The sequence below is a fragment of the Hypanus sabinus genome, chromosome 27 (genome assembly GCF_030144855.1).
Source record: "Hypanus sabinus isolate sHypSab1 chromosome 27, sHypSab1.hap1, whole genome shotgun sequence".
In the NCBI taxonomy this organism is placed as follows: Eukaryota; Metazoa; Chordata; class Chondrichthyes; order Myliobatiformes; family Dasyatidae; genus Hypanus; species Hypanus sabinus.
The window spans coordinates 19,775,509-19,800,877 of NC_082732.1; the positions used below are offsets into that span (position 1 = coordinate 19,775,509).

Here is a 25,369-nt window from a genome sequence, read left to right on the forward strand (position 1 = left end):
GTCATCCCACGGTACAGGTTACTCCTCGTTGGCGGCTCCTCCTCAGTAACCTGCTGTCGTTGAGATGCACGGGAAAGAAGTCCCAAAACAAATAATGGAGGGTGCCAGCAGTAGACCCCACACAACGATAATGTCCAGTGATTACGGCACTTTGTCCATTGTGGTACATTTAGTGCAATATCACTCTTCAAATCCTGTCCAGTTGTCTTTTTCCATCTTTGTTTAGTCTTCAATGTTAACAATGTCCAACTTGCACTCCGATGCCTGGTTATACTCAACAATGGGTGACAGAAGTATTTAACACTGGTTTAATTAGTACAGAAAATGGTTGAAATACTAAGCGCATCTCAAACTGTAGAGAGCGAAGCATTTGTCAATGGTTTAGCCTGATGAACTCTCAGCTCCTCTTACTGCAGTACAATACTTTGCTTTAAGGGTCCCTAGTTTGTTTGTCTACATGTTAACTTCTGGAGGGTTGACAGTTTCATATGTTACTATGTTGTTCTATTTCACTTTTTAAAAATTAAAATTGATGCTTTTTTTTAAGTACTCAGGGTATCCATCAATCTGCGTGGTTCTCCAAAATGACAGGTATGTTGTTTGTTAAATCTCCAGAGCTACACAACCAATTTATCTAAACTGCAGGGGTTTTAACATAGGATGGCAGAGATGCTCCTGTGCTGTGCAAAAGAGGGCAGCTGCACCTCCTAAAGCCCCGCTGTTTACATCACAAAGCCTCGGGCTGCTTATTCAGCTAGAAACTCTGTTCCTGGTAGCCGAGTGATTTGCAGTACAAGCCCGACTAATTGATGGGACCTGGGAGGGATGGATCTGTTACTCAGGGCTGGCATTCCAGAGTCAAACAGTAAGTGTGCCAAGTTCCAGTAATAGATACACCTCTCCAGGTCCCTTCAGTGAATCAGGTCAGTCATCAACAGAGGCCCTCCAGGCCTGTGTGGCCTGGTACAGCCTGTCAGTTCCAATTCCTGTCAAAACGTTTGCAGCTAGCTTGACCCTGTTGAGATCCAGCTCATAGAGACTGAGATGACTTCCTACCCCTATTAAAAAGAAATCACTTTTTTGATTTCCATTATAGAGAGCGAAATTCCGATTCTAATGCTGCCTTGCGACAGTTCTGTTGAATGTCAACTTCAGGAACACAGACCAGCGAGCAGCACTAAAGGAAGCCATTCAGTCCATTGTCCCCATAGCTGCTTCTCCTAAATCAATCCAAGACTTTCCAACAGTTGTGGTTACCAAGATTTTGTAGATTCAGTGCTTTTACCAGAAGAAAATACTGGAATATGCCCCAACCATTACAGTTACTGTTCAGCAGATTTGCTAAGTATGCCCGCAGAAGAAGAATCTCAGGGTTGTATGTGGTGATATGTACATACTCTTATAATACATTTTACTTTGAACTTCTGAACTCAGCACCCTCTGTATCAAACCAAACCATGATCTTTGTAAAGAAGTTTCTTCTAGCAAACGTTCTCCCTCCTCCGATTTGAATTCATGACCCTCAGGACTGCTTGACCAACTTAATAATTTAAGGAGAGAAAAGCTAATTAAAAATAAGACTCCATTTCACGTCAGTTTTGCTATGTACCCACTGGAACTTGAGAGGATGGTCATGACTAGATTGAACTCCTGCCTCAACAAGGACCTGGACTCATTGCAGTTTGCCTGTTGCTACAGCAGATGCAACCTCAATGGCTCTTCACACGGCCTTAGACCACCTGGACCACCTGTGTCAGGGGGCTGTTCATCAACTATAGCTCAGCATTTAACACCATCATTCCTGCAGTCAGAACCTGGGCCTCTGTACCTTCCTCTGCAAATGGATCCTTGACTTCCTAAGCAGAAGACCACAGTCTATGTGGATTGGTGATAGTATTTCCTCCTTGCTGATGACCAACACTGGTGCACATCATGGGTGTGCGTTTATCTCACTACTTTACTCTCTCTGTACCCATGACTGTGTGGCTAGGCATGGCTCAAATACTATCTATAAATTTGCTGATGATACAACCATTGTTGCTACAGTCTCAGATGGAGACAAGAGGGTGTACAGGAGCAAAATATAACAACTAGTTTAGTGATGTTGCAGCAACAAGAATGCACTCAAGGTCAGTAAGATGAAAGAGCTGATTGTGGACTTCAGGAGGGGTAAGATGAAGGAACACATACCAATCCTCATGGAGGGATTATAAGTGGAGAGAGTGAGCAGTTTCAAGTTCCTGGGTGTCAAGATCTCTGAAGATCTAACCTAGTCCCAACATATTGATGCAGTTATGAAGAAGGCAAGGCAGCGGCTATACTTCATTAGGAGTTTGAAGAGATTTGGAATGTCAACAAAAACACTCAAAAACTTCTATAGGTGTACCATGGACAGCCATCTGGCCGCCTGCATCACTGTCTGGTATGGGGGGAGGGGCTACTGCACGGGACCGAAAGAATCTGCAGATGGTTGTAAATCTAGTCAGCTCCATCTTGGGTACCAGCCTACAAAGTACCCACAATGTCTTCAAGTAGCGGTGTCTCAGAAAGGCAGCACCCAGGGCATGCCCTTTTCTCACTGTTACCATCGGGAAGGAGGTACAGAAGCCTGAAGGCACACACTCAGCGATTCAGGAACAGCTTCTTCCCCTCTGCCATCCGATTCCTAAATGGATATTGAACCCGTGAACACTACCTCACTTTTTTGATATACAATTATTTCTGATTTTTGCACAATTTTTAATCTATACAATATACATATACTGTAATTGATTGGTTTATCTGTCTTCTAGATTGTGTATTGCATTGGACTGCTGCTGCTAAGTTAACAACTTCCATGACACATGCTGATTCTGAATTGTCAGCAGATCTGAAGCTAAGTTCCTCATCTCTGACCTCAGTACCATTAAACCAGAACTAAAAATGAGACTCATGTGATGATGAAACCTGTCACTACTTCCATTTCCATTCTTCAGCATCACTGCAGGGAAAGCCAGAGCCATCGTTGACAGCAAGTGTGCTTTATGAAATGATTTTACTGAGGACTGGCCCACGGGAAATAACAGGCAGACTCTCCAAGAGGCCAAGACCTGTATGGTTTAGAAAATATGTACAGTGGGTAGCCGTGGAGATATAGGTGGGAACTGCCTGATCCTGAAACAAGGATTGAAATATTAAAAAAAACGTTATTTCCTCCAGCAACAATATCCCTCAGCTGTGAACAATATTTGGAGCAGAGGAAGGAATTTCTCTTCGGGATACAGTAACACCAACACATGATGCACGTGCTTTTACTGAATACAATACAAACTCTCCATGGTTCTGAAGGCAGGCAGTCTCCATGTTCCTGAGGATTCTCTAAGCTGGACTGTTCTCCAGAGGCAAGATGAGCGTGCACCCACCACCCAGCCTCACGGGCTCGGTGAGTGGATGGAAGACTGTTCTGCCCTCGGCTTGACCCAGCACCCATTGTTGCATCTGGGGACAAGAAGGAAAGAGAGAGTGGTGCAGAAATGCACCACTCCCACCATTCTCCCAAATACATACAGCCTGGATATAAGCTGAGCGTTCATAGCCTGGGGAGCATCTATAAAGTCAAAATACTTTGCATTGTCCTTGAATCTCCATGAGGACCAGAACCTTGTCGTAGGGTTTGGAGGCTTGCTTCCCTCAATGACCAGGAGAGCGATGTTGGCTGGAGTCGGGGCTTTATGCTTTGGCTCTTGGTAGGGTCACCCAAGCCAAACAGGTCAAAGGGTAAAGGCCAGACTAGGAGTGGCCCACCGGGCCTCCAGGTTCTGGGGTTCAGCTCAGGGCTAACAACCCTGATTGACAAAACAAAATTGTCACTGAGACAGCAGTGAAGAATCTGTCTACATCCGAGTCCCCAAGTCTCCACCCAGGACTGGCATAACTGACAGGAGTGAAAACAGGAAGCGACTGACATGATGAAGGAAGTGCTGAACATCATCAGAAATGGAGGGCCTTCATAGCTGCCCCAAGCGCCAGTGGCGTACAGACAGTAATAATAAAAAAATAATTGTTCTTGAAGATATTGTGCCTTCTGCAGCAGATGGAGAGAAAGTTTTAATTTTATTTCTGTCTCTTCACTCCACCAGACCCGATAAGTACATACAGGGAGAGTTTTAACCACATTACCTTTCAGATTTCGTCAAGGTTAGTCACATTGTGTAATCATTATTGGCTAATGTTGAATCACTAAACAGAACTACTATCAACTGCAGCCTAATTAATATTTGGTAATCAGTCCATTGTTGTGGAGTCCTGCTGTTGTGCTTGGGTTGGGTCAGAATCTTATCTAGTTCCAGTAATGGAAATAGACAAGCTCTAATTCCTCCTTCTCTGAAGCGTCTACATTTTGTTCAGGGTGGATCCACAATGCCAGTAGGCCAGAAGTTCCACAAGTGAGAGGCAACTCTCTCATGCAAGTCTGGGCATTGAGTATGGGCCAATGCAGAATCCAAATCCCGTTTGTCAGGTTTTACCGACAGTCACCGGATAGCAATTCACAAGATCCACTCTCCGCACTAGGGTAATTATTACATCCTACCAGCTCGTCTCATTCTACCACTATAGTGCAGTATCTAAAAAAACCTCCATACTCTGTGGCCAACTTAAATCAGACCAACATAGAAAAGGGCAGACTCAGTGAGTGACAGGACTCATTCACCTTGACCTGTGCTGAACATTCCTGCTCTTCTCCCGGTCCAATATCAAAACCTTACTACAGATTACAACGTCGTAAGGAAATACATAAAGCTTTGCTTGGAGAGGGCTGGTATGCGCAGGAACTGAACATCAATCTTTAGCACCCGTACTCTGTGTCTTTCAGTGCTAGTTCAACACTGGAAGGAATTTAACACCGTACAGAAACCAATCCTCACTCTCATGGGAGTCTGCTCCCTCTGAACAAACATAACAAGGGAAAGTCCCACCCTCCTGAATCTTAAACTTGGGTCGAGAAAGTGGTACTTTGTAACTCTGATATTAATTGCACATGTCTAGTACTATTTGGGCTGGGAGGAGGACAATTTTATTTAATTCAAATTAATGGTGCCACTTCAGATTATTTCTGTGAATGTATGCGTAAGTGTTAGTTGTCCTTGCTGGAGCCAAGGTCAGATTTTTGTGTCCCCACCCTTTAACTACTTTCTCTCTTTGCAAACAACTGCATTCCTGACACCGAAAGTGGATCTCTGAAATGGGAGTATTAGCAGCTCAGTCTGCAGCACCTACCAGCTCCCTCTTGCATACATCTGAAAGTAAGTCCACAGCGCTTGAAATGATCAATTTGCACTGAGCCTCTCATTCACCAGGGAGTCAATTACAGCTACAATGTGTAAACTTCAATATCCAGGTTACTAATTTCAGATATTGGCCTTGGAAGGACATTTCAGCCCTGGAGGAAATGTACTGCAGTCTTATCCGCATCATATCAGGATTCCAGGAGCTTAACCAAGGTTATGGGTCATTTGATTAAAGTACAGGATAAAGAGCAGACAGTGAGGGACTCAATTTTCCCTGCCTGGGGAGTTCAGAAAATAATCTGAAAAAGCAGGGTTGTCATACTGAGGACAGTAGATGTATGAAGCAGCATCTATGCTAACTTTAAAAATGAGATTATAAATCATACTTAAAGCATGAAGCAACACACATTCATGGAATCTCACATGGCGCCTCAAGAAACACCACAAGGCTTCTCTCGGTCCTAGTGCAGAGTCAATTAGTATTTTAATATTCCAAAGCCAGGTCATTTTTTTACATTTTATTCTTTCACTAAACTCGAGGGAGAATTTTTAGCCCGGGTGGCAAATTAGAAAGAGTTTAAATATTAAAATTTACAGCATGATTTTAAAAAGGAAAAAGGAGATGAATTTTCACTGGAATTCCTCTTATTAAACTGAGTAACATCAAGTGGAACTGCATGCAAAGTCATTGGCACAATGTGAAAATTCACATCCTGTGAAGCAGGCTGCCTGCAGAATACCATCAACGCAAAAGAGCATATTTAGAAGCCACGCAGGTTTGCTGGTGAAGGGTTTCGGATGTCCCAAATTATACTTAGAATGAAGACACTTAAGCTCTCACACGAAACAAGCCACCAAGTTTTTTTTTTGTCCATCCGTTAATGTCTTGTTGGATTACACAGTTCACTTCCCCAAGGGGGAGCTCAGGGCAGTATTGTCCCGCTGACGATCCAATGCTTAAAGTCCTGCAAAACTTGACAGGAAAATGTCAGAGTCGCCTGCCACAGACATTCTGAAAGTTCATTTTCCAGCTTGCTCGGGAGATCGGAGAGTGAGCCGCGAGCACATTTGGGCCTCTTATGTTCGCCCTTTGAAGCTGTCCATACACACATAGCTTCCGGTAAACCTATAAATCTCTTCCAAGGCCGTATGTGGGAGTATACTGCAACCAGGGAGGGAAAAAGAAAGAGGTCAGAAAGATGCAATTTTGAATTCAGTGATACTTCCCAAAACAGCTGCTCTATTTTAAAAGCATTGTGAAATGTCACCTCCCATGACAATGTCCCAAGGAGCTTTGTATCCACAAGTAGGAAAGAAAAACTTCCTAGTGCTCAGTATCTCTGTATAATTTGTAAAGCCTCCAGACTAGATGGAGCCTGGCTCAGCACTGGCTTCCAAGGGTTTATACAAGTTCAGAGATTAAACAAACTAGGGTTATACTCCTTGGTAATTTTATGGTTAAAAGCCAGTTGATTAACGCAAGGGATAAATGATCAACTGATAGGCATGAAGATACGTTCTCCTAGTGTCAAGCCCCAGAACAGGGTAAGTAAATTATATGTTCATGCCATTGAAGGTGTGAAAAAGGGAGAATGGGGTATTGGTTGCATTTAGAAGGGCAGATAGAAACCCCCTCCCCCACCCTCCTCCAAGTCATGAGGAAATCGTTACTCGTTTTCCAGATATTTTACCAGCTAGACTTTACCTCATCGGTAAGCCTTGTGCTTTGTGCACTGGAGTGGTGAAAGTGAACATGGCCAAGCCGCATCTAGTCCCTCGCGCTCAAGTGCAGTTTACGCACAGCAGTAATCTTCACTGGAGGCTACTGCACCTTGCCTATCTCAGAATCTGGAAAGAAGCCTTCCCATGACATTTCAAATTCAGTGCTTTCACCCGCTGACCAATTTGTAAAAAGTCAAACATATGGTTATAAGTCATGACATTCTGACCCCCCCCCCCCATTAAAGCTTTGTCAATTCCCCAGATACAGATGTTTTTTTAATTCTAGCGACTCTTGTCTGCTTTGGTCTGAAGTGACGCCATGACGATTGACAGAAAATATCATCGCACTCATTTCACTTGTGACCTTCAGGGGCACCCAGTAATGGAAGAGACTTGGCTGCATCTTGGTGGGTGGTATTAAACTATGTAAAGACACTGTCGCTCCTTGTCTGAAGCCCTAGATAACGTTACTTACTTTCTCAAACAGAGCCAGATAAGGGAGGCCTGTCAAACTCATCTATCTGCTTCCTATCTCATGTCCGCATTTTTCTTTAATTATTTCTTATCAAAGAAGCACATTCCTTGATGAAACTAAATGTTCCCTTTCCCAGTGAGAAGATGCCCTGTTCTTCCACCTTCTCACTGGGTCCAGCTGCTAGTTCTGATGAGAAGCTCTATCTGCAATATTGCCTGCAATAATATCGGGACAAGACCCTGCACCAATCTCACCTCTTCATGATGACAAGTAAGTGCATGGTCCAGGGCAGCAAGAGGAGAGCCTGGTTAGTCCGCACTGCTTCCACTGTCCGGCGAGCCACTGTGTCAGGTTGCAGGGGCGGGAAGAGTTTTGGAAACCTGTCACGAAACCCCAAAGCAAATCGACCTTCAGAGTAGATCAGTGTACAGGTCAAACCAAGTCTGAGGTGAACCCGCTTCTAAGCCCGCGTCGGGAATCGGCAAAGATCGTTTGCAGTAGGAATTACGAATAAAGTTTCAAAAGGTCTGCCACAAGCACGGATGCTGGGAATGCAGAGCAACACACACAAAATGCTGGAGGAACTCAGCAGGTCAGGCAGCATCTATAGAAAAGAATAGACAAGTCCTGATGAAGGGTCTTGGCCTGAAATATTGACTGTTCACTTTTTTCTATAGATGCTGCCTGACTTGCTGAGTTCCTCCAGCATTCTGTGTCTTTCAAAAGTCTGTACTGGGACAGAAGAAACCAAAGGCTCCAGTCACTACTCTAACTATGAGGATGGACCAGCTTCAGGGCAGGATGGTCACTAAAAGCATCCTCCAAGTTGATGCACTGTACGCCCTGTCACTTTATATTTAACATTTCCCCACTGAAGAGAAGGACAGCTGCGTTAAACCCAGGGAATGTGTCACTCTAAGCCTGATTTCCCAGGTTCAATCCAGCAACTGCAGGCAAATGGTCAGACTGCTGTAAACAGACTCGATATCCTCGAGTGAGGTAGGGTGCAGTCTGATCATCGTTAAGTGCAAAAGGCAGACTCCTGGGCACTGGCTGGGTCAACACTAATTGAAATCCACATTACGCGATGCTTCAGCAATCAGAGGCAGTAGCTGCCATTGTAGCCCATTTGTACCACAAGGGTCATTAATCACCTAAGTAAGCCAAACAGTCCTTTGAAAATGAGTGGTTTTGATAAGACTCTTCAACATTAAGCACGTGGTGATGGTGACACGCAAGAGTGCTAGACAAGTTACAAAAGATTGGCTAATTGGATTGGTAATTATTTTAAACTCACTGCGGTCTCTTTAAAGTTTAAACTTGTAAAAATGTCACTGGGTGCCTCCCTCTCCCTCCTGAGGTGTTCACTTTTAATTGGCACCATCCTTGAACTTATCCAAAAGGCCATAAGAGATAGGAGCAAAATTAGGCCATTTGGCCCATCGAGTCTGCTCCACTATTTCATCATGGCTGATCTGACTTTCCTCTCAGACCCAACCTCCTGTCTTCTCCCTGTATCCCTTCAAGTCCTGACCAATCAAGAACCTATCAACATAAAGACTCGGCCTCCACAGCCACCTGTGGCAAAGAATTCCACAGATTCATCTCCCTCTGGCTAAAGAAATTACTCCTCATCTCCATTCTAAAAGAATGCCCCTCTATTCTGAGGCTGTAGTCTTAGACTCTCCCATCATCGGAAACATCCTCTCCACATCTACCATTTGATAGGTTCCAATGAGGTCACCACTCATTCTGTCTTACATCAATCAATGTTACTCTTACACAATTCCTTCTTCCCTACCTACAGCATCCAGTCTCACCCAGAGATCCCGTGTGCTAAGTGCAGCCCCTGTTAGTGAAGGAAAACGGGTTGTGGACCAGCAAGGCAACGATGACTCCTTCACTTAACACAAGTCAAGTCAATCAGCCACCATACCGAAAGTGGCGAGACAAATCATCCCCGGGACTGACCTGGTCTTCATGCCGTGAAACATCTCGGTGCTGGTGTGGAAAGGGAGGACGGTGGTGGCGTTGACACCCGGACAGTCGAGGAGCCCCAGCGTCAGGCTCTCCATGAAGGCGAAGGAGGAGGATTTGGAGGTGCAATAGTCGATGGCTCCAGGGATGGCAGACAGCGCCAGCACAGAGTTCATGCAGACTATGTGTCCGTGTTGCAGTTCCAGCATCCGTGGCAGGAAGGCTTTTGTTGTCTAAATGAGAGGGATACAAGGAATTACAAAAGGGAATCATCAGATTGCTTTTGATGAAGTCTCAGGTGAAACTTCACCACATCATTGCCGGTTCTGAACTGAGAGTGGTCAGACAATTGCCTTTGGGTTTAAAGTAGTCTACACAACTCAAGATGAAGTGTTGGCCAAGTGTTGGCCTCCCTCACCTGGGCTTAAACCAATCCAGAGACAGAGAGCTGACAGTACACGAGAGATTTCAATAATTCAAAATATTGAACATGTTATCAAAGTGAAACCAAACAATAAAAGACAGTTCTGGTTCGAACGAGGAGTGAGCAAGTGAAGCAGCTTTCAAACTTCTCTGCTGGATATTCCCTGCATCAGCTTTATAATCTGGAAACCAAACCAACCAGACAGCAGGATTCCGAAAGGAGAGGGTGAATTTTAAAACGAGGTGAGGAAACGTTACTATCGCACTTCAACAGATTGTCCAACTTCTCACCCAAGCAAATTATTTTGAAGTGTGGTGACCATTTTGTTGCCAAGCATGGCGAGAAGTTAACACATACAGCCCCCGAAGATGAATGGGTGGCTAATCTGGGCTTGGCAAGGCTGATCGAAAAATGTTGGCCGGGAAACTGCAGAGAAAGAAATAATTTTCTATCAATATGCTGCGGGATCTTTAATGCAACACTTGTGGGATCCTGCATGATGGACACCGGTATATGCTACTAGGATCTGCAAACGGCACTGTAATGACACGTGAACGGAAAGGCCAAGAAGCCAGCTGTATACTAGTTATTTAGGATATGCCAAGAGACTTTGTACTGACCCAAAACTGGCCAAGTGTGTTGATATGCTGGGACTTGAGGAGAGCATCATCATCGCTGTCTATTAGAGTCTTCCCATGGACAACTGCAGCGTTATTCACCAGGATAGTAACGTCACCCACCTGCAGGCAAGCAAAGCGATTGGTCACGGGCATTGTTCCCCTAATCCAGCTTAAAAACAAGTTGCATTCAAGACAAAGAGCTCACACTCAGAAGAACTAATCTCAAATGGGTGCCTTGCCGTATATAGAAAAGAAGTCTGCATCAAAACCAGCACTCCACGATGCACGTCTTAAAGTTACTTGGAAGACTTGTGGGAAGGGGTAAAAAACACAGCAGTCACTTTGTATTAAGCAGCATTCCACAAATAGCTATGGGATGAATGATCAGCACTTCAATGTCTTCCATATTCTCCCTCCACAGCAGAGATGGCCAGAGGTCCACCAGTTTTCTGAAGCCAAATTTGCTGTGAATGTGAAACTTCTCCGGGGCTCCTGTCTCGTTGTGGAAATGAAGCTCCCTGTTCCTTGGAGAGCTAAGAAGGGAAAAACAGTCACACTCTAGGCAATTCTATTCTTTCTTAAAGGGGGTCCAGGAAAATTCTACTACACTATAAACTTTAAACATCCATCTGGTCAAACGGACCGGGCCTCCGTTTAACGTCTCCTATTAGAACAGCAACTTCATTAGCCCAGATTTACTTGCAGCCAATACAGATCGGAGATTAATTGACAGGAACATTTCCAGTGGGACCCACCTTCTCCCGTACAGCTTTAGCTTGTTGGTAGACCTCCTCCCTGTTGCCCACATCACACACAAAGTAATGGCACTCTACTCCCAAGCTGCAGATTTCCTCACAAGTCTCCCTGAGACACTTCTCCGTCCGACCCCACACGATGATCTACAAAGAGGGGCATAAAACAGAGTTAGTAAAATGCGTCCCACTCCTTGTATTGACACGCGGCCCCTCATGTCCTTAGTACATCCAAAGTTCTGGGTTACTTTCCCCTTCAAGCGTCAGAAATCAGCATTCAACTCCACGAAGTTCCTTTTAGAAGTGTACATAAAGTTTCTGCACAACAAGATCCCACACTCAGTACTTTCCGGCCCACACCCGTCGTAAGCTGTGTTGAAAAGGACCTCATTTATAATGGCATCTTATCACCCGGTATCATTCATTGCAAATCAAGATGGTAGGAGAGAGCTGAGAACAATTTTCCTCCCAGTGCTAAAAAACTGTGGCGACCAACTGGCTGGAGAGTTCAAGGGCATTTTCAGTGTCTCACTGCTACGGTCTGACGTTCCCAACCACTCTAAAATGACAGCAATCAATCCGGTGCCCAAGAGCAGGGTGAGCTGCCTCAATGGCTATTGACTGCTAGCACACACTTCTATTGTAATTAAGTGCTTTGACAGATTGGTTATGGTTAGAATTAACTCCTGCCAGAGCAAGGACCCAAGCAAAAGACAGCCTTAAGTCACCATAGTGCTCAGACTTGTAAAGGGACTATAAAAAGGGGCAGAGGAATTGGGGATGGGGGGGGAAAGAAATGAGGGGTCACCGAACAGATTGTAGTTTGAATTTTCCAAGGCTCAAACGAGGAGACAACTTATGTTTTGTCAATCCACAGATATCTAGTGGGTCCTGAATTCATAACCTCAGCCAGTTAACCCCTTCACAACCCAATGCCTTTCTAAAGATCCCTACAGTTGACTCGATCTCACGTCTTTCCATTCTGCTTTGGAGTACCCAGGCAACAGCAAAACATACGTCAGGCACCTGGTCATCAATTACAGCTCGGTCTTCAACATCATCATTTCCCCTTTTCTAATAACCAAGCTTCACTAATAACCACCTTACTAATAACCAGCGCATCACAGCAAACAGCCTCCACTCCACAGGCTCTGCCTACACTTCTCAATGCCTCAGTAAAGCAGACAGCATAATCAAAGACCCCACCTAATCCGGTCATTCTCTGTTCTCCCCTCTCCAATCGGGCAGAAAGTACAAAAGCCTGAAAGCACATACCACCGTGATCAAGGGCAGCTCATACTCCATTGTTATACAACTATTGAATGGTAAGATTGACTCTTTACCTCACAATCTACCTTGCTAAGACCGTCCACCTCATTGTTTGCCTGCACTGCACTTTCTCTATAGCTTTTATACTTTATTAAACATTCCACTTTTGTTTCAACATGCTTTACCCTCAACACACTGTGAACCGGATGCAAGACATTTTTCACTCTACCTCAGCACATGTGACAATAATTAACCACTCAGTAGGTGCATTTAATGCCAGAGAAATGTATACAATATACATCCTGAAATTCTTTTTCTTCACAGACATTCACGAAAACAGAGGAGTGCTCCAATCCATGACTGGTTCCACCCCATTCCTTCCTCAAACTACGGCTCAGCTTCCCTCCTGAGGCTGCTCTCACTCACTCTCACGCCTATTAAAGCGAGTCCCTCAGGCCTACCTTTCAGAGCAAAAGAGAGCCCCAAGTCATGGCAGTGCTCAGACTTGTAAAGGGACTATAAAAAGAGACAGAGGGTGGGGGTGGGGTCACTGAACAGATCGTAGCTTGAAGTTCCATAAGGCTCAAACGAGGAGACAACTTACGTGTTGTCAATCCACAGATAACTAGTGAGTCAGAATTCATAACCCCTTCACTACCCAATGCCTTTCTAAATAACCAGAGATTCTGTTTCTGCCTTCAGATTTCTGATTGGACATTGAACCCATCAACACTTCTTTTTTTGCTCTTTTTCCACCTTTTTTTTTAAACTTCATACATCTACTTTCTGTAATTTACAGATTTTTTTATTATTATATATTGCTTTGTCCTGCTACCACAAAACAACAAATCTCACAGCACATCTCAATGATGTTAAAATGAATTCTGATTCTTTCCTAATTTTGCTGTATTTACGAGCATTTATCAAAATGTCCTCAAATATACTCACAACCCTAGGGAATTCGTCAAGAAGCATTACCTTTAAAAGGACTACACAAGCTACTAGCTGCTGTTCAAGAATCCCACAAGCAATCTGAAAGTTAATCTTAAATATCAGAATCGGGTTTAATATCACTGGCATACGTGGGGGGATTTGATAGTTGGGCAGCAGCAGCACAATGCAATGGATAAATATGAAAAAAGTAAATGAATTACAGTAGTTATATGTATATTAACCAGTTAAACTAAAAACAGTAGTGTGAAAACAGAAAAAATAAAATGTAGTGAGGTGCAGTGATCATTCAGAAATTGGATAGCAGAGGGGAAAAAGCTGTTCCTGAAACAATGAGAAGAGGGCATGTCCCGGATGGTGGGGGACCTTAATCATAGACGCCGCCCGTCCGCTCCTTGAAGAGGTCCTGGATACTACAGAGGCTAGTACCCAAGATGGAGCTGACCAATTTTACAACCTTCTGTAGCTTCTTATGGTCCTGTGCGGTAGCCCCCACCCCCCATACCAGTCAGAACGCTCTCCACAGTATACATTTACTATAAGACGCCATATCTGGGGTCAGAGAGGAAGTTTAGAACTCTAGGGTCGGGAACACTTATCATCTGCCACCACAGCTGACCAGATGAGACTGATAGACTATCTTCAGTCAGACAGCTAATCAAGTTGCCATGGACACATTTGTATAGCATAGAAACAGGCCCAACTTGCCTTTCCCAACTAAGCTTCGTTCCTGAGTGGGTCCCATTTGCCTGCATTCAGATCATACCCCACTAAGCTATGGGTTCCCATCTTGGGGTCCACAGACCCCTTGCTTAATGGTATTGTTCCCTGGCACATATATAAAAAAAGGCTGGGAACCCCTGCTCCAAGTTTTTCCCATCCATGAATGTTCACCTAAACCTTTCCCATCAATGGCAAGTCCAATGTCATTCATAGCAAAACTGTCCACAGCAAAGTGTAGCATTGCTCCCCACTGTGCAAGCTTGAGGGAAGATTCTGCAGATAATGGAAATCTAGACGGCCACATACAAATTCCTGGAGAAACTCAGCAGCTCAGGCAGCAAATGTTCTTTGACTTGTAGGAATGGAGCACCTTTGTGAGGTCCATCTCCTTCCCTTTATCACCGTTAGATTCCGTCTTCTTCAGCCTCTATTACTTCCTCCCATCACCTCCCGCCTTGTCGTGGTTTGGAGGCTTGTGTGCCTGATGACCCAGAGAGCTACGTTGCATGGGCTTTGTGCTTTAGCTCTTGGTTGGGTCACCCATGCCAAACAGGTCAAAGGGCAGAGGCCAGACTAGGAGAGGTCCACCGGTCCTCCAGGTTCAGGGGTTCTGCTCAGGGCCAACAACCCTGACTGGTCAAACAAAACTGTTACAGAAACAGCAATGAGGAATCCTTCTACGGCTGAGTGCGGTAGTATTCCTGAGTCTCCACCCAGGACTTGTTTAACTGACAGTAGTGAAAACAGAGAGGAGGCTGCTGATATGATGAAGGGAGCCCTGAACACCGCCAGAGATGGAGGACCTTCATTGCTGCCCTAAATGCCAGAGGCATAATAGGCATCGGGGAGGAATTTATCACCTCCCAGCTTCTCACATCATTCCCCCTGCCCCACCACCCAGTTTTCCTTTCACCAGGTCTCATCTGATACAAGACAACGTGTACTTCTTAGCTCTCCCCCCACCACCTTATACTGGTTTTTCTTCCTTCCTCCCCAGTCCTAATGGAAAGACCATCCTGGCCTTTGGCCCAGAATGTTAACTGTCCATTTCCCACCATAGATGCTGCCTGTCCTGCTGAGCGTCCCCAGCATTTTGTGTGTGTGTGTGTGTGTTGCAAACGTGTGCACCTGGCTGAGAAACTGGGAGCCTTCTGCCAGTGCTGCTTTATCGCCTGCCTTTTCGCCACCGCCTGGAAAGTCAGGCAGAGTCATAGGAGGGGGCAGAAAGCTCGCAGCGGCCACCGGCTGCCTAGCCCTGCGGGATGTTCCACTTCAGTGAGAAGCTACCCTGAGTAATTTTATGGTCAGCGAGTTCTGAATTGAAAGTGTGTCAGGTTCAGGGGTCGTTGGCCCGGTGCCAAACAAGGGCCCTCGTTATTCATAGCAGTGCACCAAGGCCGTGCTTTCAACCTCCTCTCCTTGATGACTGTTGACAAGGCAACCCTCTGGCAAGGCATGCAAGCCTCAGTGAGTGCCGATGTGGGATCCAGTGACTCGGAGGACTGCCCCTTCGAGCAGGGCTGATCAGAATGAAGATGCAGCACTGTTACGGTGAGCTCATCTGAACACTGATGGTTCTTTTTTGCCTTTCGTGTCTATTTATGGCAAATAACAGGCAAGGTTTAGAGCCTGCAGAGCACAGCGTCCCTGGCAATGTCTGCAAACATTCCAGCAGTCCCTGGCAGGACAGCGTACAAAGCACCTCTGTTTTCATACTTTAAAAACTACCCGGCTCTCAAAACCTTCCTGGAGAAAGGCCTAATCTACAGTGGTTCCCAGACCAGACCCCAACTGCCAGTCACAGAAAAGGGAGGGGTTTAGTGAGACCAAGCGGTATGAGGGGGCTCCCAGGTCTGCAGGGTACACAACGGCCTATTTTGTGATGCACAGGCACCAATCTGCACTTATCTCTGGACTCTGTCATCCTATTGTCTTACAAACCAAACAGTCGCAAGCCAGCCCCTACACTGCACTGAATTAGACTGCACAAAGCACTGCGATGCAAGGGAGTATTTGCAGGAAAAAATGCCCTATAGAGCAACTTGGTGCTGCTGGAGATCTGAAATTAAACAGAGATTGCTGGAAGCACCCGGGACAGGCAGCCTCTGCGGAGTAACAATCGGAGAACGTGCGGTAATAAAACGGGGAATGGGCACTTTGTTGCCAAGCCTCAAGCTTGGTCTGCCTGTGATCCAGTCGTGTGGCTGAAGGGCGGTGACAGTCCCACCACAACCACAGTCGGTGACTGGACCAGTCGTGTGTGCTGAGGGATGGTGACAGTCCTACCACAACCACAGTCGGTGACTGGGCCAGTCATGTGTGCTGAGGGATGGTGACAGTCCCACCACAACCACAGTCAGCGACTGGGCCAGTCGTGTGTGCTGAGGGATGGTGACAGTCCTACCACAACCACAGTCGGTGACTGGACCAGTCGTGTGTGCTGAGGGATGGTGACAGTCCTACCACAACCACAGTCGGTGACTGGGCCAGTCATGTGTGCTGAGGGATGGTGACAGTCCCACCACAACCACAGTCGGCGACTGGGCCAGTCGTGTGTGCTGAGGGATGGTGACAGTCCCACCACAACCACAGTCGGCGACTGGGCCAGTCGTGTGTGCTGAGGGATAGTGACAGTCCCACCACAACCACAGTCGGCGACTGGGCCAGTCGTGTGTGCTGAGGGATGGTGACAGTCCCACCACAACCACAGTCGGCGACTGGGCCAGTCGTGTGTGCTGAGGGATAGTGACAGTCCCACCACAACCACAGTCGGCGACTGGGCCAGTCGTGTGTGCTGAGGGATGCTGACAGTCCCACCACAACCACAGTCGGCGACTGGGCCAGTCGTGTGTGCTGAGGGATAGTGACAGTCCCACCACAACCACAGTCGGCGACTGGGCCAGTTGTGTGTGCTGAGGGGCGGTGACAGTCCCACCACAACCACAGTCGGCGACTGGGTCATTTGTGTGTGCTGAGGGGCGGTGACAGTCCCACCACAACCACAGTCGGCGACTGGGCCAGTCGTGTGTGCTGAGGGATGGTGACAGTCCCACCACAACCACAGTCGGCGACTGGGCCAGTCGTGTGTGCTGAGGGGCGGTGACAGTCCCACCACAACCACAGTCGGCGACTGGGCCAGTCGTGTGTGCTGAGGGATGGTGACAGTCCCACCACAACCACAGTCGGCGACTGGGCCAGTCGTGTGTGCTGAGGGGCGGTGACAGTCCCACCACAACCACAGTCGGCGACTGGGTCATTTGTGTGTGGTGAGGGGCGGTGACAGTCTCACTATAATCAAGCTAAGAAACAATCGCCAAGGCCGGCCCGAGGTCACGTCCAACACAGTGCCCAGTTAGACGGCATTCTTTTAAACTCTTCCCTCCCCCCTTCCCTCCCCTAATGAACACAGCGTGGAAAATGCCAGCACTGGACAGGGGTGGAATTTTGGACAGTTAGCAGGAACTGGATACTTCAACAGGGATGAGTCCTGCTAAAGGGCCTCTCCCAAAATGTCAACTGCACTCTTCTCCATTGATGCTGCCTGGCCTGCTGAGTTCCTCCAGCATTTTATGTGTGTTGCTTTGAATATCTGATATATCCAGAGAGTAACCCTCTGAAAAAGCAGGCATTCCTTTACATAAGATTCACCAATAACTGGTGCTGCTCGCCCCACAATTTATATGTACTAGCACAGGGGTTCCCAACCTTTGTAATGCCATGGACCAATGCCATTAAGCAAGGACCCGATTGGCCGATCCATCAAGATCACGAGGAAAGCCAGCAGCCAACAGGCTGACAAACCAGTCTAACACCATGAGAAGCAGATCAAGCCGATTCTGTCCCACAGCTCTGAGCTCTGATACCCTGCAAACCAGGCCCACGTAGAATGAGGAACAGTAGGGAGGTCCAGCAAGATTGAATCACCTTGCAGGACCTCCTGTTCATCATTGATCGGCCAATCCGGTGATGTACTGGCTGGTTTCCTGGTCCCAGGAGGTGGAGTGGATTGGGGTGGGAGAGTAGGTACTTCAAAAAGAGAAAAGAAGATGGCGTTCAATGGGAGCAGGCAAATGTAATGCAAGGGTAAAGTTATTTTAACAAAAAGCTCATCTCATCTTTACACAAGAGTTTTATTTTTACTTGAGACAAACTGCAGATGCTCAAACCTGGAGCAAAAAGAAACTGCTGGAGGAACTCAGCAGGTCAGGCAGCATCTGTGGAGGAAATGGACAGTCAAGATCAGAAATGCCAACCATCTACTTTCCCTCCATTGATACTACCTCACCCAATTATCCCAAGCAATTTTTGCTTTGGATTGTTATTTGTATTTTTAGGATCCCAGCACTGCTGGCTAAGGACAATCTTTGTAGCCACCTTTGGAGTACATCCCTCGCCAGCTTTTCTTAGAAGGTGCTCGGGAGTGGATTGGAGTTACATACAATGCAGTTGGCATAAGGAAGGCAGTATCCTTCCCTGCAGCAACAAACGACATGCTGGAAGGAACTCCAGAAGATCCAGCAACATCTGGGAGGGAAGGAGTTGTCAATGGGCCAGGTTGAAGCACCTGCATCAGCAGGGCATGAACCGCCGACAGCTCCTTCCCTCCCATGGACGCTGGCCGACCCGCTGAGTTTGGCTGGCAGGTTACTAGTTGTTCTGGATTCCGGCACCTGCAGTCGCCCGCGGGTCTAGTCTTTCTTTCTTCTGGTGAAGGGCATCAGTAAGGCAAGATGGAGCACCCAGGAACTCCACAATCATCGTTCCTGAACCATACTTTAGTTCCACAATTTAAATTCCAAGCTGCCACGATGGAATTTTAATTCAGCCCTCAGAATTGTTGGTCCAGACCCCGATTCCTCGTACAGTAACCTAAACATTATAGCCACACTTTCAAATATCTGCAGCCTCACCAAACCCCTGGCTTGCTAACCCAAGGTTACATACGTGAGACCTGACAATCACAATAAACTGTACAAGTTGCTCAGTTGGCCTCTTTCAGTTCAAGTTTATTTACGGAATGCCTTGCACCTCTCGTAACTTGCCATAAAAATCTTACGGCAGGACGAGATCTTTGCCCCGTGACTGTGACCTACTTGAGTGGCATGTAATTGGCTCTGAGCCGTGAACTTCTCAACACCCCACCTCCACTTGCCCCACCCGACAGGCTCCAGACCTGCCCCCACCCACCGGACATGCATTTCCTCTCCTGTGGTAAACAAGATTAATGACATCAGCAGTACAGGGCTGACCTGCCGGTGAACCCACGACTGGAACTAAAGTGCAAGGTGTTCCTGTACCTCCTCCTCGAGGGTCTCAAAGGCCTATATATATATATAAATAAAGAGAGTGTGTGTGTGTGAGTGTGATAGAGACAGAGAGTGAGTGAGAGAGAGACACACACACAGAGACAGACAGACAGAGAGAGAGAGAGGGACACAGAAACAGGCAGAGACACACACACACACGGAGATAGAGAGAGAGAGACAGACAGACAGACACACACACACAGAGAATAAGGCTGAGCGATGTACGAAAGAAAGAAGGGAGTGATATGCTTATAAGGAGGCAGGGGTCTAGGTCAAGATCATACACAGCTGTGATGTTCCAATGGTCAAATGTCTGCTTTTTTGACACCACAGGCTCACAGCTAAAATACATGAGTGATAATTCCAGGCTTTGCTGACTTGGGTCAGCACTACTAAAGACCACACAGAGGGGTCCAGTGAGTCAGGAGAGGGGACAGGTTGTGGGTGCAAAGCTGGTGCAGAACTAGCTTCAGAAAACTGCAGACAAAATAGTATCTGTTTACACTTATTAAAAGGAGAATTTATCGAGAAGTGAGGCAGTTCCCTGCCAAGGAAACATCATTCCAACTTGAAAGTACACAAGCTGTTCCTTCCCTGTCGCTGGATCGAAATACTGGAACTGCAACAGCACCGAATCAGGCTGCAGGGCATCTGGGCCTCGCCAGCCAGGCCTACAGTCCTGTCTGAAAACACTCAGGTGAGGGGGGAAGTAGGTGGGTGGTGGAGGAAGGATAATGTGAGACGCTGAAAGGTGATAGATTATCAACTGCCAGTATCTACTACTCCCCCTGCCATCACCTTCTGATTCTGACCTCTGCCCCTTTCCTTTCCAGGCCAAAAATGTTGACCGCTTATCCCCCTCCACAGATGCCGCCTAACCTGCTGAATTGCTCCAGCATTCTGTGTGTTGCTCAACATTTCCAGCATCTGCAGAATTTCTCTTGCGTCTCTGGGTTGGTTGGTTAGTTGGCCATTAAGCTGTCCCTTGTATGAAGGCGGGTGGTGGAATCAGGGGAGAGGGGGAGGTTTGTTGGGAACGTGGGGATGAGTCCAAATGGGCACTTGACAGCGGCCCCAGACTTGGATGTAGCAGCCAATTCCATGCTGCCTCACTCAATCCCGAAACAATGTAGGACTGGTGTAAAATGGTCAAACACAGGTCACTTTCACATACACTACCTAACTCCAGTCATCATAAACCTCCAGGAGGATCACAACCTTGGAGGATTCTGTGCCTCAACAACCTGGAGAGGTATGTTGACTGCAGTCAGGGCTTTATACTTTGGCTCTTGGTAGGGTCACCCATGCCAAACAGGTCAAAGGGTAAAGGCCAGACTAGGAGTGGTCCACCAGTCCTCCACATTCGGGGGTTCAACTCAGGACTAACAGACCTGACTGGTCAAACAAAACTGTCACAGAAACAGCAAATGAAGAATCCTACATCTGATTGAGACGGTATTCCTGAGTCTCCAGCCATGACTGACAATAGTGAACACCGAGCAGAAGCTCCCAACACGACGAAGGCAGCTCTGAACACCGCCAGAGATGGAGGACCTTCATTGCTGCCCTAAATGCCAAAGGTACAACGGGCATTAGATGAGTAATTGAACAGGACTGAAGCCTCACTATCCTACAGCCTCTGTTCACAGCGATTAACAAGACGTTATCAAACTCCAACAGTTCAAAATGCATCTGCTTAGCTATGACTCAGTAAGTGAATGAAGGCATTCACACTTGTCTGATCAGGAACTCCGTACCGTCCCCTGTACTCATCAAGGAGGAGAAACCTGAGATAGCTGGCAGACAGGGTCCACTGATTTAACATAAGCCATTCAGTTGTGAATTAGAATCTGCCCGCTCACAAATGAATGGGTGAATCTGCAGTGTGCAAAGTCATTGCATGAACCATTAATTTACCAGCGATATAGCCTTTACTCTCCCCGTCACAAACCCAGCAGCTCACATACAAGGGAAATAAAGCTTTGAATAAAATTCCACCAATGTTGGAATCCAATTAGTTGCAGTAAACCAACTCCATTTCGAATTCTGTTAGAACACGTTCTGATGACGTAAAGTAGCTTACAAGCCGTAATGGCAGGGCACGATGCCAGGAAGTGCTTGTGGATGCAGGTCAGTCTGGCCGCGCACTGCAGCTACGAACCACAGAACAGAGGTCTCAAGCCACCCAGAGCCGGGGTGGGTTGGCAGTCCGAGGGGCTTTCCCCGCTGGGGACTACCTTCACATTCCTTTCAGCAGCAGAAGGAAGCAAATGAGCTGCAGGACTGTTCCCAACATCATTCCAAAGCAGCAACAGCACAGTCCCCATGCCTTTCGGCTGTCCCGTCCACTCCCACTGAAAACGCCTCGCACTTAGATTCAAGTTCCACAGATGCTAACTGCCCAGTAGGCATCAGAGAAGATCAAAGTCCAGATCCTCTCCCAACACTGACACACCCCTCCCTGGGCCAAGTACACAGGAGCCATGCCAGAGGATTCAAGGCCAAATTACTAGTCACCACAGTCCACCTGCGGACTGGCTTTTAGACTAGGGTCTATAGGGTCTACACCACTGGGCGGAGGTGCCGGGGTGGGGGGGGGGGTAATTCCAGCTAACGCACACAAAATGCTGGAGGAACTCAGCAGGCCAGGCAGCTTCCATGGAAAAAGAGTGCAGTCGACCTTTCAGCCTGAAACCCTTCAACAGGACTGATGATTAAATATCATTTCGAAAGGTTTTTTTTAAACAGCTTTACGCAACATATAATTCACAACCCATATAAAACAAAGACCTTAAAGCTTAACCTTCACAAATGGACATTTTGCTCAGATGCCAACATGAAATTGCTTCTGATCTATTCCAATGACTTTAAAATTGAAATCACTATTAAAACGAAGACTGAAATTAAGCCAATACTTAGAGAATAACATCGATCTTTGACTTGAGAGGACCTAATGAGTGGTACTGGACAGGACAGTCGCGACACAAGTGCAATCCCGACCTCTGGTGCTGTCTGTGTGGAGATGACATGTTCCCTCTGTGACCACCACCGGATTCCCCTGTTCCATGCCAAAGCGGTGTGGGTTGACAGGGGACGTGGGGTGAGCAAGTTACGGGAGAAGTTGAGTTGGGATGGGAATGGGACGGCTCTGTGATTCAGGGACTCAAGTGGCCTCCAAGCGTTCCAAAGAAATATGGAACGTATAATGTCCACGCAAAGAAAAATGCTTGGAACCAACCTCCAGCCAAAAATATTCATCCAAGCTGACTGTCAGATGGTGGTTTTATAATAACAATTACTTTAATGCATAATTTAGGCATCAAGCCTTTTATAGTTCTTCAGTCTCCTCCACTTCCCTCGTACTGAATCAACAATTTTGCATTAAAATCACAGTTATCTGTCACATTGGGGTATGTTGATTATATAAAGCCAGCAATGGAACTACTGACAGACGGCACAAGGGGGCTTTAAACCTTAAAATCAGCGCTGGGCTATTTTAGATAAATAGGTTGGTGGAAATATCTCCAAACAGCTGCTGGATTAAAAGAAAACATCAGAACAGGAACGGGTAAAGCCGTTTGGCAAGGGTCTGTGGAACAAGGTAAATAAAGATGAACCATGGGCCAAGTGAGGAGAGCTGCCCCGGGGGCTGTTCCCGGAGGAATAGCCTCGTATCGAGCTCTGAAGGGCTTCTATCTCTTGCACTCTCCCGCGCACCGACTACTGAGCCCATCTACACTCGCACCGTCTCCCCAGCGGGGCTGGCCGCCGCCGGCGTGACCGAGCGGGCTGCGAGGGAGTCTGTCTCCTGCCCCCGTCCCTCGGCCCGGAATGCTCCCTGCTCTTGCACAGAGATCCCGGGCGAGCCTGGCCAGTTCCCCCCCCCCCACCAGCTCTCTTCTCGCAGCTTGTTCCTGGATGGGTCGCAGGGCGGGACTTGTTTGAATAATCACAACAGGACCGGGCGAATGCGTCTGGAGAATTAACTGCGGCCAGTTTAAAACCCAACCTGGATCGAAGGGGGAAGGAAGGAAGGTGTCATAGCAACGTTTGGTCTCTCTCCTACCCCCACCACCACCCCCTAAAAAAAAGCCAACAGTAATTCGCACACAGTGCAGGAAAAACACACACATTCTGGAGGCATGAAATGGGAGCGCCCGGATCTCCACACAAGGGCTGGCATCAGTAACCTGTCCCAGCAAATCCCAAACGCCCGGGGACTGAAGGTTAAACGCAGCACACCAACGTTCAGGCACAACCTAGAAACTCGCCTTCTGTTTGCAGGTCCGTGCTATGCTTTTGACACACACTGTAAACACTAGTGCGGACAGGAGGGCGCTTTGCAATCCTGTTCCTCCTGAACAGTGCATTTCTCTCTCTCTCTCTCTGCTAAGGGACTATGCAAATTCTGCAGAGCGTTTCCGAAAGGGTGCACCTATCCGTGAGTGGAATTGAAATAAAATGCCAGGCAAACTGGTTATTGCATCCTCAAACGCGGTCTTGCAACAATAAAGCACTATCCAACGCAGCCTTCGACCCAGACACTCACCTTCCTGGCCCCTTGCTTAGCGAACTCCAGAGCCAGGTGGCGGCCGATGCCTCTGCCTCCGCCTGTGATGAGCACCGTGTCCCGGCTCAGCTCCCTCGGTCTAGTCGGGAGAAGCAGCGACACAGCAGCGCGTAGCAAAAGGAAAGCCATCTGCACCGGGAACTGCAACAACGAAGCCACGTTCCTCCACTCCATTCTCATCCTAAACAACAACACAAAATGGAACTGCACCCGTTCCTCTGTCGTACAACAAAGTTTCACCTCCCTCCCCACCAAAAAAAAGTTTCATAAAAAATTACTTTTAAAAAATGTCCGGGCGTGTCAATTTCACCGGGTAAGCGCCTCCTGTTCAATCAATTTCTCCTATCTTTAAAACCCATAATGTTTTCTCTCTCACACATATTTTATTTTTGTTCCTTCTTTGCTGTTGTCCGGGATCACGCAGAGGTTAATCGTTCCAAGCCAGTTAGCCCGAGAGAAAAAATACACATAAATAAGAGCTGGAAGCGTTTGTGTGTGTTCGCAAAGGCGTAGTGAGTTTTTATACAGCAGTCCATTAATCCTGATTGACGAGTTTAAGTGTCGGCAGGGAGCTGATCCGCTCGGTACTACTGTGCGAAGGCGAACCTTAGCCCACACCCCCTGTAGCCAGCGGCAACACGCCAACCTCCGCTCCAGCTCTCCCTCCCTTCCCCCACTCCATCTTTCTTCTCCCCTCCTCTCTGCTCTCCAACCCCTCTCTCCTCCCCTTCCTCCGGCATCCTCTCCCTATCTCTATCCGCCCATGTCCTCTCATCCCTGCCCCCCATGCCAGTACGCCTCCATCCTTACCATACGCTTTCCTGCACCCCTCCCCTGCCATCTTTCCCTTTCCCTCCATCCATCCCCTTTTCATAGCATACCTCTCTTTCATTCCTGCTTGCTGTCCCCTACTCCATTCTCCCTCCAAATCCATCTCTGAGCTCCCCCTTTTCCACCCTTGCCCTCCCTCTCCTTCTCCCTTCAGCTCCTCACCTCCTCTCCCAAATTTATTTACTTCCCTCACCCTTCCCTTCCTAACCCCCCCCCTCCGCTAACACTCTCCACTCTCCTTTTCCTCCTTTTCTGAGCATTTCTTGCCTCTCCACCACTTCCTCTCTCTTTACTTCTGTCTTTTCTGTTCCCCAGTCACCTCCTCCTCCTCTCTCTGCCCTCCGTCCACCTTCATCTCCTCCCTCCTCTGCTATGCTTCCTGCCTTTCAACCTCGTAATCCTTCCCCCCTTGCCTTTTCCCATATTCTCAGCCTGTATCCCTCCTCTCCCATTCACTCATTTCCATGTCCTGTTCCTTCTTT

At 47.3% G+C, this 25,369-nt stretch overlaps 1 protein-coding gene across 2 annotated transcripts; it reads right to left on the bottom strand.

Annotated features, from left to right (window-relative positions):
• Positions 1 to 5,726: 5,726 nt before the first annotated feature.
• LOC132382039 (short-chain dehydrogenase/reductase 3-like) lies at positions 5,727 to 24,672 on the bottom strand. Of its 2 annotated transcripts, XM_059951862.1 has the most exons (7): positions 24,335 to 24,671; positions 24,036 to 24,237; positions 11,241 to 11,384; positions 10,486 to 10,605; positions 9,436 to 9,674; positions 7,719 to 7,844; positions 5,727 to 6,429 (listed from the first exon to the last, which is right to left on the bottom strand). In XM_059951862.1, the coding sequence occupies exons 2-7, from the start codon at positions 24,234 to 24,236 to the stop codon at positions 6,345 to 6,347; spliced, it is 915 nt and encodes a 304-aa protein (XP_059807845.1). In that variant the 5' UTR covers position 24,237; positions 24,335 to 24,671; the 3' UTR covers positions 5,727 to 6,344. The 2 variants fall into 2 exon arrangements, with proteins under 2 accessions (XP_059807845.1, XP_059807843.1); XM_059951860.1 differs by having other exon boundaries at positions 24,036 to 24,672.
• Positions 24,673 to 25,369: the final 697 nt, after the last annotated feature.

Excerpts from the sequence above, each read along its gene's own strand:
- LOC132382039 (XM_059951860.1), bottom strand. The coding sequence starts at position 24,236 with ATGAGAATGGAGTGGAGGAACGTGGCTTCGTTGTTGCAGTTCCCGGTG. Across the intron at positions 10,606-11,240 it reads CTAAAGCTGTACGGGAGAAG|GTGGGTGACGTTACTATCCT; the intron begins GTGGGTCCCACT and ends GCTTGCCTGCAG. Across the intron at positions 9,675-10,485 it reads ACACACTTGGCCAGTTTTGG|ACAACAAAAGCCTTCCTGCC; the intron begins GTCAGTACAAAG and ends CCTCTCATTTAG.